General features: G+C 47.1%; 1 protein-coding gene across 3 annotated transcripts in view; it reads right to left on the minus strand.

Moving 5' to 3' along the window:
• hivep2a (HIVEP zinc finger 2a) overlaps positions 1 to 18797 on the minus strand; it is a 53116-nt gene that overhangs the window by 2762 nt on the left and 31557 nt on the right. For all 3 annotated transcript variants that reach the window (XM_086100918.1, XM_086100919.1, XM_086100920.1), the window contains 13 exons: positions 12921 to 12978; positions 11162 to 12417; positions 9182 to 10956; positions 8835 to 9092; positions 8227 to 8395; positions 7772 to 7850; positions 6040 to 7693; positions 5814 to 5971; positions 3298 to 3473; positions 3092 to 3193; positions 1229 to 1901; positions 692 to 803; positions 441 to 545 (listed from right to left, as the gene is read on the minus strand). In XM_086100918.1, the coding sequence (XP_085957044.1) occupies positions 441 to 545; positions 692 to 803; positions 1229 to 1901; positions 3092 to 3193; positions 3298 to 3473; positions 5814 to 5971; positions 6040 to 7693; positions 7772 to 7850; positions 8227 to 8395; positions 8835 to 9092; positions 9182 to 10956; positions 11162 to 12173 (6273 nt within the window). In that variant the 5' untranslated portion in view covers positions 12174 to 12417; positions 12921 to 12978. The remainder of the gene's footprint in view (positions 1 to 440; positions 546 to 691; positions 804 to 1228; positions 1902 to 3091; positions 3194 to 3297; positions 3474 to 5813; positions 5972 to 6039; positions 7694 to 7771; positions 7851 to 8226; positions 8396 to 8834; positions 9093 to 9181; positions 10957 to 11161; positions 12418 to 12920; positions 12979 to 18797) is intronic.

An 18797-nucleotide genomic window follows, 5' to 3' on the forward strand; every position in this document is an offset into this window, starting at 1 on the left:
TTTATTAAACCCGATGAAGTAAAAAAACGGTCAAAAAGACTATATCATAAATTTAAATAAAATATGCTCAATTAAAATAGAGGGTGGCACGGTGGTTGACTGGTTCACTCGCCGCCTGTCCCACACTGCAAAGATCAAGTGTTCAATTCCAGCCTCGGCCTTCCTATGTGCCTTCCTTCCATGGGTTTTTTTCCGGGGACTCCGGTTTGCTTCCACATTCCAAAAACACGCACGGGAGGCTGATAGAATGCTACATAGCCCCAAGGTGTGACTGTGAGCGCGAATGCTTTTTTGTCTATGTGTGCCCTGAAACCGGTTCAGGGTGTATCCCGCCTACTGCCCGAAATCAACCGGGATAGGCTACACCACGCCCGCGACCCTGGTGAGGATGAGCAGCTCAGATAATGGATGGATGAAAATAGTAGAAATATCAGAAGTACCTGCAGTCGTGAATGAAGAGGGAGGTGACTGAACAAGACCTGATGGGGTGGACTGGACTGGTTATTGCCCTGATCTTTCCCCCCTGGGGAACCGGGAACACATTCCTGGGATAAAAGAACAAAATAAAAAAGACTTTAATGAAATTCCATATGACCGAGAAAACGTTGGACCATCCTATTATGTCTATTAACCGGATGAGGGCGCCAAAGGCCTAACTCGAAGCTGAAAGGCCATTGTTCAGATGACCTACCGTGTCCATTTCTACACCCGCGGTCCTGCGACGTCCTCGAGGGCCCAATTCCGCCTGACTCAACAGCCCAGCGAGGTGAGCCGACCTCAGGGCTCGCGAGCCGCCCTGCTGGCTGCAAGACAACAAGCAAAAACCGCATTCACAAAGAATGAAAAAAGACATAAGGCAGCTACCTCAACCCTTTTCTACCGGTTTTGTTACGAAAAGTTACGAAATGGGCAGTGGGCGTGATGCCACTGGATAATTACATAGAACATTACAAAATTAAAAAAAAAAAATCTCACAATTTTGGCATAAATAATATTACCGGAACACCAGAAAACAGGACTTTCTTTTCCGGGAGAGTCAGACTTTTTAAACCAAAAAACAATTTTTTTTTTTAATCTTGGAAAAGTTGCAACCTCATTTTGTTGAAAAAAAATCTGACTATTCCCCCCAGCTTTTTGCTCAACATTTATTTTAAAAAAAGTGTTATTGTAAAACCTAAAAATAGTGTTTCGTAAGATTGTTAAGTGGTTTAGAATCCGTCTGACTGACCTCTGCAGGAGGAGGTGCTGATGAAGTCCGCGTCGAGGCGAGTTGGGCCGTATCATGGCTTTGTGGCGTCCTCGCGGCGACAGGTCTCGCTTCCCTGGAGAGGTAGGGCCCGGCAGCGGGGCAAGCAGCGACAGGTGCCCCCTCCTGGGGGACAGCTCACGCCGACAACCCCCCAAGTCCCGCTTGGGGGACAAGTGGCGCAGCGGTGATGCGTCCCGTCGAGGTGACGGGCCGTGGGGTGAGCCATCGCCATGCGGCGAGAGGTACTGCCGGGCGGCCGGCGACGAGCAAGGCGAGACGGGGGACGAGCAGCCTGAGTAGTCGGGCCCGGGGGAGGAGAGGCGGGAAGATGGCGAGGGGAAATCTTGTGAGAGGGCTTCGTCCATGGGGGGTTGCGAGTGTCCCGGCGCCCCCTGCGGTGTGATGTGGATGCTGGGCACGGTGGTGAAGTAGCCAAAAAGAGGCGGCGATGGCTGAGAGGCGGCCGCTGCGATGGGGACGCCGTACGGGCTGGCCGAGCGGGACGACGTCCTGGGGGTGGAGTCGCCGTCGCAGTCGTCGTCCTCGTCGTCTTCGTCGTCCACCTCATCGCCGTCGTCTTCCGAGTCGTCAGCGTCGGAGAACTGATGATCGGCCAGGGCCTTGGGTCGCGCGCCGGCTTCCTCGCCGACGTCTGCGAAAAACAAGTTATCAGCGTGTCAGCGAAGCCTCAGTATTGTAATCCCCCGTTCTCAACAGGGCAAAGAGAACAAGCCCTGCTGTCAAAAGCAAAAAAACACACGAGGAATTCACTTTAAAATGTTTCAAATTGCCTATATTCAGCCGTTTTCAAGGCCCACTGAATATTTTCACCCAAAAAAGGTTGCTTCATACTTTTTCTAGTTATTAGCAGTACAGTGAAACTCCTCTACAACGAAACCTACATGGGTGAAAATACCCCCTAGTGTGAAAAAATCTCCATGCATTAACTCCATTCCCACTTTCCTGCCCACCATACAATGAAAAAAAACCCTGTTGCGTTATACGAAATCATTTTCTCTGCTCTTGCCTCGTGACGAGATTCACTAGAACGAAGTCTAATCCAACAGCGACCTCTACTGTTTCGTTTGGAAACGGCAACAGCAACCACCACACTGGTTTACACATGCGCAGTAGTCCAGGAAGTATTTGTTATTGTTCGTTTCAGACGCAGCAAGAACGTTGCATTGCTAAAATGCCTACAAAATGGACCTTTGGACGTCAAGCAGCTAAGACAAGAAGAGCTTTGACGCTGGAAGAGAGGGTAAAAGTGATCAAAATGAAAGACTGAGGAAGCAAAATAAAAGACATTATCCAAGAAATTGATGTAAGTGAAAATGAATGCTGATCGTAAATTTTCCTCTTTTTCGTAAAATTTCTTTCCCTTTTTTTCTTTCTACACTGACTATATCAAGTGTCAAATAAGTGTATCCTCATACTGGAATAAAAATAAAGAGTTCACGTACATTTGTGTGTGTGTGTGTGTGTGTGTGTGTGTTTACATCTAAGATCAAATTTGCTACAGTGAAAACCCCCCTGTTGTGAAAAATGTCTTGCTGGAAACATGATTTAGATGTAGAGGAGTTTCACTGTAGATCATGTGTTGGTTTTACAAAAAAAACCCAGTTTCTGACCAAAAACTGGATGAAACATTCGAGTGAACAGTGACTTTGACACTGTCTTTTGCCTTTTGGACACCTCAAGTTATAAAATAACAAAAACAAGACTACCAAATGGAATTATGATGGCCAAACAATCCTTCCAGTGCGCTGGCATTTCTCTCCTCAAAAACATTGGCTAATTTGCTGGGGATAGGTTCCACACCAAAATGTCAGTTGTGCTTACCAACATCGTCGGCCTCGCCGTCGTCCACGGTAGACGTGGACACGCCCAACTCCAGACATTTTTTCAGGTGAGCTTTTGATTTCATGTGCTTGGTCAGATTCCCTGCACAAAGGCACATTGCATGATGCAAGCCGTTCATTTCTCTGACACAAAAACTGCTTGCTCAGGACAATTAAATGTTGTCCGACAAAACCTGAAGTGGCTACCTTTGGTCTTGAAGGCAAAGTTGCAGAACTTGCAGACGTAGGGCCGCACGTCGGTGTGCGTGCGGATGTGTTTCTTCAGCATGCTGGGTTTCTTACAGCGAATGCCGCACTCCTCGCAGATGTATTTGCCCCGACCGCGCCCGCGCACGTACACGTAGTCCTCGTTGGACTTGTACCTGTGCAGGGAATACACTAACTGTCACTTACATTCAGACAAAGTGCACTTTATCTCACAAAACTATTCACATGATCAAAATACATATTCACAAACATTATGCGGTCAATACGACTCAAATCAAAACAATAAAGATTGTGGAGATGTTAGCAGTAAGCTATCAGACCTTTGTTCAGATGAAATAAGATGTTTTGGTGAAACGTGAGTGTGATCTGGAATATCTGAAAACATGTGTATGGCCATTTGGGAGGGCTAGTGCGGGTAAAGTTTTCTGTTCTTTCTTCGGCCATGAAACTTATTTCAAGATCTCCAGCAGCAGGACGCGTGTCACAGAAGGGGAAATTTCCGACTGTTGTTGGTCAAAGTGGAACGCTGGAGAACATCCAGAATGTTCCGACGGCGCCTGACTCATGGAGACACTTCCCGTCCGGCAGGTGACGCCGACTGTGAGGACCCGGTTGTCTTTGGAAAGAACGAGATGACGCTTGCACAGCTGCGTCCACTTAGAGAATGAAGGACGACGCCAGCATCCAAACTGGCGATGGGATAAATGTCCACTGTAACGTCCTTTTTAACACTTGAGTTACTTTGCTTGCGTCTTTGCTACCCACAAGCATATTTTGGGCATGAATGAGAGCTACTTTACTTTGTGGTGATCTCGTGGCTGATGGAATGTTTCATATTTCCTTCCGTCAAAATAATGTCATTTAAAAAAAAAAAGGCAAGCCCGACCTCGGATGTACATTGACGATTTGCTTTCCAGGGGTCTTCATTTCACGACAGCTCCTACTGTGGCAACGGAGCTCCAATTTGTATGTTTGTCACTAACCTATGCTAATGGGGGTCAAGTTAAAATGAGCACTTGTATGAAAACATAAAGCATAAAAGAATCCAATGAAAAAAAGGTAAATATAATGTTATAATATAGCAAACTAGTTCATTGTGCATTGTAAATAACCTTGAAACTTCACGTTGGCACCATCCTAAACTGTAATTTTTTTACTACCCGTCTGTGGCCCACTTGTGGGTTCTGATCCACCAGTTGAGAATCCATCCATCCATTTTCCGAACCGCTTGATCCTCACTAGGGTCGCGGGGGGTGCTGGAGCCTATCCCAGCTGTCTTCGGGCAGTAGGCGGGGGGACACCCTGAATCGGTTGCCAGCCAATCGCAGGGCACACAGAGACGAACAACCATCCACGCTCACATTCACACCTAGGGACAATTTAGAGCGTTCAATCAGCCTGCCACGCATGTTTTTGGAATGTGGGAGGAAACCGGAGTACCCGGAGAAAACCCACGCAGGCCCGGGGAGAACATGCAAACTCCACACAGGGAGGCCGGAGCTGGAATCGAACCCGGTACCTCTGCACTGTGAAGTCGACGTGCTAACCACTGGACTACCGGGCCGGCCCCAGTTGAGAATGACACCTTAAAAGCAGAATAGCAAGTCGTGACTCATGGAGAATTGTGGATTTGAGTTGTGGTGATGACAACTTCGCCAAGACGCCATCAGACTGCTCAAATTGATGCTTGTTTTTGATGAAAGTGCTAATGCAGTGCCTAGCAAAACACATGTTAGCATTAGTTTGTGACTCGCTAGGTTGAGGTCAACTTATTTCTTCAAGCAGACTGGAGAAAGAGGACCGGAGGACTCATGGTTTGGGCGAGTGTATGAATATGTAGTCACACAGTACAGTAAGTCAGGTTCAGTTTTAAACGTGTGAAAATAAGAGTTACATCGCTGCCATGGGAACGGATCGCCGTCGTAAACCGAGGACCCCAGTGAAAATGGCAGAATGCTTCCAATGCGAATGCGAACACACTTGTGAGAAAAAGCATGAGAGTACAAGAACAATAGCTAGCCAGCTGTCATTATGAGTGTTTTTGTCCTTGTGATATCTTTAACAGACTTTTTTCTGGCTGACTCACACAGACACAAAGAACAAGCTGTAAAAGACTCTTGTCGAGCTGGAAAGGTGAATAGCTCGCTTTAAACAGATGTCTTTCAAGTTCACTCACAAGTCAGCTTTTTTGCTTTTTGATTTGGGGTTTCAGACCACTTCCTGTTCTTTTACTATCCGGCTGTCCATCATCCGTCCATCCATACCCATTATCATCACTCGCCAATCCAAGTCGACTTTGAGTGAGAGATGGGGTGGTGTCGGGCAAATAAGAGGCGTCAATGAAGCTAATGTGCATGTGTTTGGAATTAGGAGGAAGCTGGAGGTGAACTCCAGACTCGGTCACCATGCTACATTTTGATATTTCATTTTAGATTCATCACAATAAATTTGAACTTGAGTGAATGAGAGTGATTTGATTGAGGTGTTGAACGCACCCTCCTTCGAAGATCTTGATGCGAGTTGGCTCAGTGGCAGACCGTTTGACAGACACGTCCTTCTCCACACGCTCCTCCTTCGGACGCTCCCACAACGCCACATCCTTCATCTTCCTTCCAAAATGGCTGATGTCAACCGGCATCAGCTCTGGTTTCAGCTGCAGAAGGAAAGTGTGTCATTCTCGATTCGTCTCACTCGATAGCTGAATTTGAAATTGGAACATACCTGATCAAACCTGAGCTTCCAGGCAGCAGACGACACCAGCTTGCCTGAACTTGGTGGTGCCATGGCGGCCGTAGTATACAGGAGGTCGGTGTTCCTCCGCTGTTTGGACATCAGCAAGGCCAGCGCAGCCTTACTGCTGAGATTCAGAGGGTTGGGGTTGTAGGAGCTGACACACCAGGAACTGTAGATAGAGCTCCGTGGGTCGGCCTGAGTGCTGTTGGGCTTCGTGTAGTTGAGGAAACACCAGCTGACCCTGCTGTTGGTGCGCAGGCTCGCAAACTGGATAAAGTGCTGGGCATTGGACACCTCAGTGAGCAGCAGAGTCTGTCCCGTTGCTCTGGAAACTCCTGGACTTTGGTGGGCAGCTAAGTGAACCATGCCGTTTCCTGGGACTTGACTGGCCGCAGGCAGCTTGGTGGCGTCTTCTGCATCGACGGAGGAGATCATGGACTCGGGGCTGGCGCGGGGCTCATCCACATCAAGCTCCACAGGAGAATCTCGGCCACATGACACCGGTGAGGAGTCAGTTATGATCTGGAGAGGAGGAGTGAAACTTTCCGTCCGAGAAACATCAGGCCGGTGATGGGCAGAGGAACGGATGGGAACCGTGATCTTTTTGGGAGCAGGGAAGTCTCCCAAGGGAGGAGAAGAGGACATCCTCTCACAATCCTCAGAACCGGGACCCTCCTCAAGCTTAGTGCTGCCGTCGGTGCCGCTCAGCTCGACAGCACTCAACTCCTTAACCATCAGCCCAAACATCCTCTCCTCCTTAACCCTCTTCTGTTGCTTGGTCTCAGTGAAGCGTTCCAAGGAACTACAAGGGGAAAGCATTCTCTTGCCGCCTCCGATGCCAGATCCGGAGGCATCCGTGGTAGATATGGTACCCGACGTCAGCGACAGAGGGATTCCTGTGTTGGGGCCACAAGGTGAAGACTTCAAGTGAGGGGAGTGTAACGTTGTTCCATCTGTCTGTCCCAGGAAGTGAGATTGGTTGAGTCCTGCTCCAACTGGATCTCCTCCAAGCCCTGGAGGTGTTTCACTGACTCTCACAGCGCCATTCGGTGAGGACACGTCGCAGATATTGGCTCTACTTTGCCCGACTAACCCTCTCCTCTGACTGTGAGCTACCAGCTGGCTAACACTGGTATACATCATGCTGCCGTATGATGGCACGTGGGTTTGGATGCGCACAGGAACCAATAAAGGCAGCGAGGCGTGGGAGCCCAGGTTCTGTGTGGCAAAGATGGGTTGGATCTGTTGGAGTGTCCCGGCGGTGCTGTTGGCCATCGACTTAGATGAGAGAGAGGCCAGGTTTTGCTCTTGGAATATGGCAGGGTTCATTGGAAAACTTGAAGTGTCTGAATTTCCACTGGGTGGTGGCTGATCTTGGAGCAGCTGTTTATGGAGTGCTGTTTGCCCAGACAAACTATTCGGAGATCGGCTGTGGAGCTTCTGGAGTTGTTGCTGGGCCTGGAGGGTCAGCCGTTGTCTAGAAGCCTGACTGACCTCGTGACTCCAGAACAGAGCCGGCTGCTGATAAGAAAGGAACGGAGGAGCATTCGGATGCTGTTGGACGACTTCCCTTTTTATCTCGTGACCCGAGTGTTCTCCCTCGGATGAAGATCCTTGGGTCTGGAGGCGATGCTGCAGGGACCTGATGCAAAGGAAATATATCTTTTGTCAACAACATTTTTTTTTAAAAAGAACACACAGTCTGTCTATAAGCTCTTACCTGCCGCAGTGAGGTTCATCCTGCAGACTGTCCTCACTGATACTCTGCTGGAGGTCATGCTGCTGGTGACCTCCAACACCTGAGGGGAATGGAAACATGTGCTACTATGACAGAATCACTCAACTCAAGTCACATGACTTGAGTCAGGATTCGTTACCAATTTTAGGACTTTGGTCTTGCTCGGCTAAAATTTTGATAGACTTGGTGTGACTTTTGAACATTTGAAAAGCTGCCTTTTCAAGATAGTCGGTGTGTTATTAGTTTTGTCCATGAAAGAAAATTTCATTTTTACAAGCTGGGCAACCATGGGGACTTGTTTAATTTTTGCCATAGTAACTTCGGAGTTGCGAGAAACTTGAAGGTTAAGATTTAAGATTTACTCAGGACTTGCGTGTGTGACAAACATCCACATTGCTGTGAGGACCCTACATTCAAATGAGATTTCTACAACTTACCGACAACGATATTGCCACCTCTTTGGGTTCTGTTGCCTAAGTTGTTGCTTCTCTGCGGGGGTCCTGTCAGGCCAAGCCACATCCCTTGCTCCACACTCTCCTGTTTGATTGACAGCTCAGATCCTCCTGGTTCTTGGACTACTGCCTCTGGATAAACACTCAAGGAGGCCTGTAGATGATAAGATGTCAAGTGGATGAGCAACTGAGCTCTTGGTTTATCAAAGCACAGTAGTACTTGGACTCAGCGGTGCCCCAAGTTTTTTGTGAGCTGTTGCTTGGTCATATTATTTTCTTTGTGTTATGAGCCAAAATTTCAAATCTTCAGCTTAAGAAACACCTTCACTCCAGCGATGTGAAAAAGAAAACAGAACTGCAATACTGGGATGTATGGGAAAGGAGAACCACAAATAGTCACACACACACACACACACACACACACACACACACACACACACACACAAGTGGGCCACAACTCACACCCAGATGCTCACACACTGGCCAACTGACTAGATTTATGAATAAATTGAGTTAGGATCTAGGTCAAGCAACCAATGAAACTAATAAGTCATGGTACTACTATAAGTCACCAAGAATGATATTTCCGATACCTGTCGGACAAGAAATCCACGGCGACGTTCCTTCATGGCGGAGGCACTGGTGTACAGCTCCCCCTCTCTGGATGACGATAAGCTTCCATAGTCGAAAGACTTGCTGCGCATTTCAGGTACCTCTGAGGGGAGTGTGTGTGGCGCTTGTTCCGATGAGGACCTCCTCATTTCCCTGTGCTGCTGGTGGCTGGAATGACCACTGCTGGGCACCGTCAGAAATTCAGATGGTTTGGCTCCTCCACCAGAGACTGTGTCCTCCTGTAGGTTCAGTGCAAAAACAAATGTGTTAATTAAACCATTGGCTTTGGACCAGTGTCTTGAATTTACTAGTCTTCACGATGTGGTACCTGTTTAGTGGGTGATGCTGTCTTGAAGCTTTCATCTCTGTCAAAAGACATTGAGAGGGAAGAAGAGTGTGACAAATTGCTCTCCTGACTCGGGCTACGAGACAGGCTGGTGCAAGTGGACTCAAAACTGGACTCTCCAGACGAATGATCCATGTCTGCAAGACGCAGCCTCTTCTTTTTAGGCGGAAGCTTCTCCGAGGGCATCTGGGAGAGGGTGTCACTCCTCTGTGGCAGTTGGAACTCCTCTACATGCGTCGGATGCTTCTCCAACTCCTTGTCCATTGGAGATTCTGAGTCTTTTTCATCCGTTACCCGGATTTCGGGAACTTGAATGTTGGGCTGGCGGACTAGTTTGTGCGGGATGGAGTAAGGCTGTCCAGGTGAAGCTGCTGCCGATGAAGACGAGAGGGAGGCCAAGTCACTGTCGCTCTGCGGCTGCTGATCCATACTCTCGGTTCTCAGTAGGGCCGACTCTGGACTCAAAGCATCTTCAAAGATATCTGAGTCAGACTGTTCCGAATACTGGCTGGACAGGGCTGAAGGATGATATCCTGACTGCTCAAATGACTCTGACTTTTCAAAGGAATTTGGCCGGCTGAGGGAGTTGGTGTGCTGGATGACTGATATGACATTTCCGGCTGCTTTCCTGCATTCTGAGTCGGTAAACAGAGCTATGTCCTCGGAGCACATGCTTGGACAGGTATCAAAGCTGTCTGACTGGCTGTGAGCACTCTGAAGAGAACCCTTGCCTGTCGGGGTCCCTCTGGACCCATCCAAACTAACATAGTCTCCTGACATCTCGACTGAACCACTGCAGCTACTGTCGCAGTGATCAGGACTGTCCTCCTCATCTCCAACACTCTTCTCCTTCCGCCTTTTTCTGGTGGCTATTTCTGACATGCTAACTTTCGTACCATATGGGCTATAGCCAATGGGCTCTGCAGTTCCTGAAGTGCGTTCACTGAGCTTCTTAGAGAGAGATGAAGTGAAATTCTTGGTCATGTGTCCAGAGCCCTCCGCGTCTCCTGTGTGGGCTTCATGGGCTAAAAGTTCAACAGCCACTTGTCTTTGGAGCCGACGAAGTCCCGGCTGGTAAAAAACATCATCTGACGTCATCATTTCGTCAAAGGAATGGCTGCCTCGAATCCCCGGGGGAACACTGAGGTTCGGAGGAGAAGATGTTGGCATGGAGTTGCTCCTGATAAGAGGCCCTGAATCTGAAGGGGGTTCCAGAAGTCCTGCATTGCTCTGACTGGGTCCGGTTGGATAAAGTTTGGGATCTCTGGACATTCCCACATCCCCTCGTAAACAGATATGATCCTCAGAGATATTTGCTACTGTGACAAATTGCCGGGATCTGGAGTTGGGTCGGTAGTACCAAGTCCGACCAAACATGATCTCCTCATATGTTTTAACATTCGTATTTGGAGGACTGATCTGCTGGTCTGCGCTCTCAGAACGTGAAAAGTAGCCTGAGTCTGTGCTGCCTTTGCTGTGAGGACTGAGGTGGTTTAGGGATTGCGTTGCAGTACAATTGGAATCCAGGCCTTTCTTGTCGTTCAGTTTCTGAGCCAAACGTGGTTTGACTGAAGGGACGTCATCCAGTGAACGCCCTCTTCTACTGGCAAGCGACGTCAACATGTGGTGGGAACCTTTTATTTCCTGAAAGGATGGACACTCCGTCCCTCTGGACTTGGGAACAATCAAGATAGGCACTTTGATGGAGCCCGCAGGAAGTTCTTCAGCTGAGTCTGCATACGCTGGTTCTGCACCACCTACACACAGTGACAGACGGGCATGAGATCATGTATTTCATCTATGAGAATAAGACTGAAGATCAGCAACACTGTCTATGCCAGAACCTAATATGCTTGAACAGATTCAGAATGTAAAACAGTACAAATGCTTCCATTCAACTTACGTGGATTACCATAACCAGGATGACTGAAAATCGACAAAGACATAACTAGTCCCGATTACCTGTCGTCTTGTCAGCTTCAAAAGAGATCTGCGTGATGGAGCTGTCTTTGTCTGTCAGTATGGTGGCTCCTTCCACTCCTTCCTCATCCGTATCGGTGCTTTGCTCGCCATCGGAGTGGACTTCGGCTTCACCCCCGGGGGAGCCCTGATCCATGTCGCCGCCACGGGAAACGGCCAAGTCCGAAAAGGGCACTAGTCCGGCCTTGATAGCGTGAGCATGAGATTTGCGATGCTTGTAAAGGTTGCTTTTAGTTTTGAAGGAAAAACCGCAGGGCACACAAGGGTACGGCCTCTCGCCGGTGTGCGAGCGAATGTGCTTCTTCAGGACGCTGGGCTTGGCGCAGGCTCGGCCGCAGTAGTAACAAATGTACTTTCCAGGCTTTTTGGGTTTTTGCTCCTTTTTGCCATAACACTCATCTCCTGGGTCAGGGCCCGCCTGGGAATACGGTACAAAGGAGCTTGGTAAACTTGGAGATTTTTGCCGGGGGAACCTCCCTGCCCCCACTGTGGCTCCTAGGGAGTGAGTGTGTCCCGGGTGTCCCACTGGGCACAGTTCGTCTGATGGCAACTGTCCGGCAAAGGGCCAGGCGTGTGCCTCTAGTCCTGGTTGGGGCTTGGCTCCCGAGTGGAAGCGTTCAGTCTGTGGATGCTGAGGGTACGGTTGACCCAGCTGGTAGGAGTACCCCCCCGGAAATCCCTGAGCCAAGGGTCCCTGAGGGTCTTGAGATGATGGCGGGCCTCCTATTGCCCCGACCAATGAAGGTCCAGATAGCAGCTTCCCAGAATTCCCGGTGATGACGTAATTGTGTTGGGGTGCTAATGCCACGTTGGCATCGCCCGGTAAACTCTCACGGTGTCTCGCTGTCGGATCAGCAAAAGTGCTTCGCTTGGCGGTGGCGGAGGGCTCGGACGCCCACTTCCTTTGGAGAGGCATCTTATCCTTGGCGACGTCCTTGTTTGGGCACTGCTGTCTGCCGCCGCCGCCACCGGCAGCAAACTCACGAGCGTCCATTTGTGAGCTGCGGGAAGGAGGCAGGAGAAGGGCAACGGGCACACGACTCCTGGAGGCTTACCGAGTCCCGACGCTGTTGGCCATGTTAACCCAACTTTTGATGGTGGCCATCGCAGAACAAATGGAGCAGGAAGTGTAAAACAATAAGTGTGAACTTTAGAACATAACATCAGACATCTCTTCCCATTTCTTCTTTTTTATTTTCTGTCCAGTTCATTTGAAGGCAGACACTTCTGCAGCTGATCTGGGGCGTGGACAGAAAAAGAACAAGTGTGAAAAATTTTGTCCCTACCATATTGAAAGAATGCACAGCAAACCCTCGCTATTCACATGAGATTGAGTCAAATCATTTGCTTTTTCGCTCTTTCTGAAATGCCCTAATATACCACAAGATGGTATAAAAGCCCTGTCTAATTCTCCCGCCATCTTGTGGCATCTTGTTGCCAAGGAACTAGGTTGAAGTGGAAGGATGAACTTCTATAAGACAGGCCAAAGCTATGGCTGATATAAAAATGGTGCTCATGCAGTCACCTCTGAATCACCTCTGCAATTTTCCTTGACACCAATTACCACTTTCCTATTATACAAGGTTTTAGCGCCTTCTTGTGACATTTTAGGGCACAGACAGAGCACAAACAAATGGGCCCAACTGAGTTTTTCAGTGAATGCCGTTGGTTCCACAATGGTGAATTTCGAACAGGGAACCTCCAAAGAAAGTGGCAGCTCCCCGCAATCATTAATACTAACTTTTCAACGTGCTCGTCGATGAGGATCGGCGTCTGCGCTCTAAAACGCTCGGTCACACCTGCAACGCAACAAAAGCAACTTGATGAGTTTCATCCGCCATTCATGTGACAAGACAATGCAGCAAAAGACTCACAACATTGTCAACAGCAAACTCCCTGCTAATGTGAGCGTTTATTTGATTTAAAAAAAAATCTTTCTACATCCATCCGTGCTTTTTCTTGTTCCGCCACTTGGCCCGCCCACCTGCCTGCCCACCCTCCCTCCACTCAGTGACTCACTAGTGCACAGTATACCCACGCTGTTCCTAAAAAGACACAAAGACCAATATATAAATAGCTCAGAGGAAGTGACGCGGGAGGATCATTGCAAGCGTGCGTGCGTGTGTGTGTGTGTGTGTGTGTGTGTGTGTGTGTGTGTGTGTCCAAAGAAGTTGAACAGCAACGATCAGCATCTTGTTTAGTGCCTCACCCTTTGAGGTGCAGCTCCACCAAAACACACACACACACACACACACACACACACACACACACACACACACACACACACACACACACACACACAGAAAGCTGACACCGCAGTACATATTTCGATAACAATGACAAAGGATGCGTCACAGAAAGATGTTCTAACAAAGCACAAATCAGCAGGTCGAATTAAGAGCTTTTAGGCCAATCAAGCTCCGACAAACGAGCAACTTCAACTCTTTCCTTCCCATCCATTATGAAAAAAAGAGAGAGTCCCACAATCTAGATCCTGCTGAATGATCGTTCAAGGCTCACAGAATATCGCCTTTTATGCCTAAGTAAACACATAAATGAGCAAACAAAATAAGTTGTGTTTTGACCTCATTCAATTTTTAGCAGTCTGCAGTGAAATTGATTTCACCCAAATCACCCATGCTAATGTTTTTGCTTGAGTGATGGCTCAAACATCTCGGCAGTCCTTTTCTTCAATAAAATACCAACAAGAACAATGTACAGTACATGTGCAATGTATTTACAATGAAAAAACAATTGACATTTGACAAAATTTACAAACAATTTGCACACTATTTGGGTAGTAGTAGTATTTGGTAGTGTGTGTGCATGCAGGCATACCATGCGTTTGTGTATGTTATTACATGTTATGGTATTACATTACATCATCACCTCCATGTCTACATTTAAATAATCTGTCATCTTTTGTGACACGCGTCCTGATGGATTGAATTCAACAAACACTTTGATCAATTATAAGTTGTTTGCAATGGTGGCACTTTTGAGACATGACGGCAATTGACGGTGATGGCACTCCCCATTAGGATCCCAGCTTATGGCATTTCATGTCAACTGCGTTCAGAGTTAAAGGGGGGAGTTTGTAGGAAGAAACCACCGCAACCGGGAAAGAGGTGATCTTTTGCAAATGTGCAGCAATGTTATTTTTGGACAGCGGTGGCTTCCTCTGTGGTGTCCCCCCCCCCCCCCCCCCATGAACTCCATTCTTGTTCAGTATTTTGCATATTGTAGATTCGTCCACAGCGATGTTGCCATGCGCCAGAGATTTTTTTCAGTCTTTAACTGACACTCTAGGATTCTTCTTCGCCTCTCTGAGTATTCTGTGCTGTGCTCTTTCAGTCATCTTTTTGCAGGACAACCATTCCCAGCTAGAGTAGCAACAGTGTGGAACATTTTCCATTTATAGACAATTTGTCTCACGGTGGACTGATGGACATCAATGCTTTTCAAGATACTTTTGTGGCCCGTGCCAGCTTTATGCATGTCAACAATCCTGGATCGCAGGTCTCCTTTATAGGGCAGGGCAGCCTTACCCAACACCTTCAATCTTATCTCAATGATTGGACTCCAGGTTGCTGACTCCAATTAGCTCATTAGCCTAAAGGTTGACATATTTTTCCACTCCGCATTGTGAATGTTTACATGGTTTTAATTTAATGGTTTGTGTGGTATTAGTTCAAGTGGACTGTTGTCTGTCTATTGTTGAAACTGAGATGAAACTCAGAACACATTTTGTGACCAATTTTTGCAGAAATACAGGTCATTGCAAAGGGTTCACATTTTCTTGCAACTGTAAATGGATGATAATCATCTTTGCAAATCTACTGCATTTCATTCCTTATCTCCTGTGCGTGTGTGTGGAGTCAGTTATTTTCAAATCGGCGCATCAGGGTGCCACATACCAATTGGAATGTGTGGAATTCCATTGACGGAAAAATTGAAAATGTTTTTGTGTGGCATGGGCGAGCGGTGAAAGGAGAACCTGGAGTGGTCGCCAGTCATTGGCAGGGCTCGTGAGGACAAACGATGGAATCGTTAATGTCAGGGAAACATATCAATCAATATGGGACTGGTCGCCCAGTTAGTGGCACCCAATCGTTCCATGGTCCTAGAAATTGCATCCATTGATTGCCGACAGTCTGTTGGTTTCTCTTTGCTACGTGTGTACATGGTTGGTTTGCCGCTGCTCACAATTGAGAACAAAGAAAGGAAGTGAATGGTCTCCAAAATGCATCACTCGGGATAAGATTCATGTGACACACACACACACACTCCAAAAAAAGCAGGGTTGTCTTTCTGAGTGTGTTGTCGCACTTATGTGGTCAGACAGCGTTTAAATGATTAAAAGGCGTTACTAATGCTTTCCATTCACTGATTAACATCGTTAAACGACAAAGGGGGTGGGGGGGGGGGTGATGGCACGAGCCAGCGGGGAGCGTCGGAGGGCGTCTGGCACCACATTCTGGCATCGCCTCTCTTTGGCCAGGACTGGGAATCACTTATTGTTCCACTGCATGTTCCAGTTTGTTCATCTTTGAGTGCGTGTGCGCATGCGCGTGACTAACTCACTAATCATCATGTGGCACACAAAAGCACACTGTCGTGATAGAAATGTCAAGTCAGGTCAACATTTGCTCCATTTGCTTCCATTATCTTAATTTTTATATATATACTGTGTGTATATATATACATATATATATATATATATATATATATATACATATATATATATATATATATATATATATATATATATAAGAGCTGTCAGTTTAGCGCGTTTTTATTGGCATTCATTTAAATGAATTTTAACTGGATTAAATTTTTTCTCGCGAGATTAACGCGGCACACGTCACAGTGGATGTTACGTTGCTCTATAAATAAACCAGAAACAAAACAACAAGCGCGCTGCATAGGTCCACGCACGTTTGTTTTGCCAGCCACGGCAGCGCGACACACCGAAAACTGATACTTAAAGAATTTATGAATGGAAAGTTTACTTTTAAAAAGTTGCCAGATTGTTCCACTGACAAGACCAAGGTTACCTGTATCATACAGGTATACGATGTATGCCACTGACGCGATTGGTACTTGTTTGGAACTATTTTGTGTGGAAGGTTACAGTGTTCCGTGTCCATACAAATAGAGCGGGTGGAGCTTCTCTGTGTTCGTCTGACAGTGACGGTGAACTTCAGTGGTGCAGTGGTAGGTGTAGCGACCTAGCGAAAATAAAACGTCTCCATTGTGGTCATCGAACCAAGTGTAGTCATCCGAAATGATGTCTACACAAAACCGTAGAGAGACTTCCGCGCAAGAAGGACCAACAGAATCAACATAGCCTGACTGCTGTGTTCAAAGCAAACTTGAGAAAAACGAAGTATGCAACCATGGCTTAAATCCACTATAGGCTGAGTACTAGTTTACCGTAGATGCGCACTTTATAATGTTATATTGCTCTGTTTTGATTCCATAAAAGAGCTGTTAAAGCAGCTGTTGTGTGACAAAATATTTTTTTCACTGTTGTTGATGGACAGTAATATTGTGTGAGAGATTATGTGTGAATAACTGCTCCAAGTGAAAAATGTTCATGTAAAATTGAAAATCAAAATTGTTATTTCGGTAAATATTTGCATTTTGCACATAGAAAACTGATTCATGATTCCATGTTGATGAGAGCATTAAAATGGGGGAAAATAGGACAAAAAAATATAAAAGGAAATTCAGAAACGATAAAAAATGCGTGAGTAATCACGATTAATTTTTTGTGAATTTGAGTTAATTATGACAGTTGCGTTTTTAATTAGATTAAATATTTTAATCGTTTGACAGCTCTAATATATATATATATATATATATATATATATATATATTCATTCATTCATCTTCCGAACCGCTTTATCCTCACTAGGGTCGCGGGGGGTGCTGGAGCCTATCCCAGCTGTCTTCGGGCAGTAGGCAGGGGACACCCCGAACTGGTTGCCAGCCAATCACTGGGCATACAGAGACGAACAACCATGCACGGCCACACCCACACCTAGGGACAATTTAGAGTGACCAATCAGCCTGCCATGCATATTTTTGGAATGTGGGAGGAAACCGGAGTACCCGGAGAAAACCCACGCAGGCCCGGGGAGAACATGCAAACTCCACGCAGGGAGGCCGGAGCTGGAATTGAACCCGGTACCCCTGCACTGTGAAGTCGACGTGCTAACCACTGGGCTACCGGGCCGCCCGCTATATACCGGTGTGTGTGTGTGTGTGTGTGTGTGTGTGTGTGTGTGTGTGTGTGTGTGTGTGTGTGTATGTATATATATATATATATATATATATATATATATGCACACACACACACACATGTGCGTGCGCTTGTTGTTAAAAGTGATGCACCTTCATTTTCGCGCTGGGGCATTCGTTCTGGTGGACCCAGGGCGTTTTCTATTTCACGCCTCTGGCGTCCGTGACAATTTGGTGACAGAAAGTAGACGCTTAAAAGCGGGTCTAAGTTGTGGCGCAGGTGTCGTAACACAATTGGCAGGCAGACAGATTCTGAGCTGCGTGGTGGATGTCATTGTATTTCACCCATAAATATGACAACAGTCACTGCCTGACACACATTGACACACGATCGGGGAGAGGAAGACAGTCTCCACTCCACTCCAACTTGACATCATCCGCAAGTGAAGATCTTTCAGTTCCTGATAAACATGCCAATCTCCAGCATGGACTTCTTCCAGACTGTGTGCCTCTACTGAATTTGAATTTAACCCTGGAGAACCAAAGAACCCTTTTCTTCTTTGGAAAATGATCAATTATACATTAAATGACTGCTATATGTTCACTGAACACCAAGAGGGGAGCAGATTTCAGTGGATGGCAAACAAGTCGGCTGTGTTCCCTCCCACAACGGCGCACAATGGCACAAACGGTTCTTTCGACCTGAGGCCGTTTACCAAAATACCAAGAGGAAGAGAACTCCGCCCATGCGCACAGTTAGATTGCACTTTGTGCTAGGCTTGCACTGGCTGCAAACGTAAGGCCCAACGTGTAATGTTCAGTGAAAGCAGAAAAATGGCACCGCGACGGATTGTCTCTTGAAAACCGCCTCACTCGTATCTCAAAGCAAGTTGGCAAGTTGGCAAAAAGGAAACATGTGAATGCTCATCAGCAACACATCACCCTTCTTTGAGGGCCGAATCCGATGCATTATACTTCAGGCCATCTTTGTCCGAACAACGTGTGCTTTTTTCCCTTTTTTTCCCTCCTCTTGTGGCTGCAGAATTGTGCCTGTGGCCACTTGGTCTTTGAGGGGAATGTCTCCTCCTGGAGAGGAAAATCAAAACATGGTTGGCAGGAGGAAGACGCTCATCATGACAGTCTGCCAAGCAGGCGCCGGCCTGGCCTCAAATAGGCCAAATGTGCTTTTGAATGGCGTCACTTTCACAAAAGAAAGTGCCAGAGTGTCCAAGTATGGAAGTTGCAAACTGGCTGCAGGAGAGAGGAGCTTCATCACCTTTTATTTTCTTTTAATCCTAACACCAATCCAATGAAACTAACGCGGCATATCCCAAAATATCCACAGCAATTCCTTGAAAAAGTTGCACATAAT

This window comes from Hippocampus guttulatus, chromosome 20, assembly GCF_054856545.1.
Source record: "Hippocampus guttulatus isolate MCC_2025c chromosome 20, RoL_Hgut_1.0, whole genome shotgun sequence".
Taxonomy (NCBI): Eukaryota; Metazoa; Chordata; class Actinopteri; order Syngnathiformes; family Syngnathidae; genus Hippocampus; species Hippocampus guttulatus.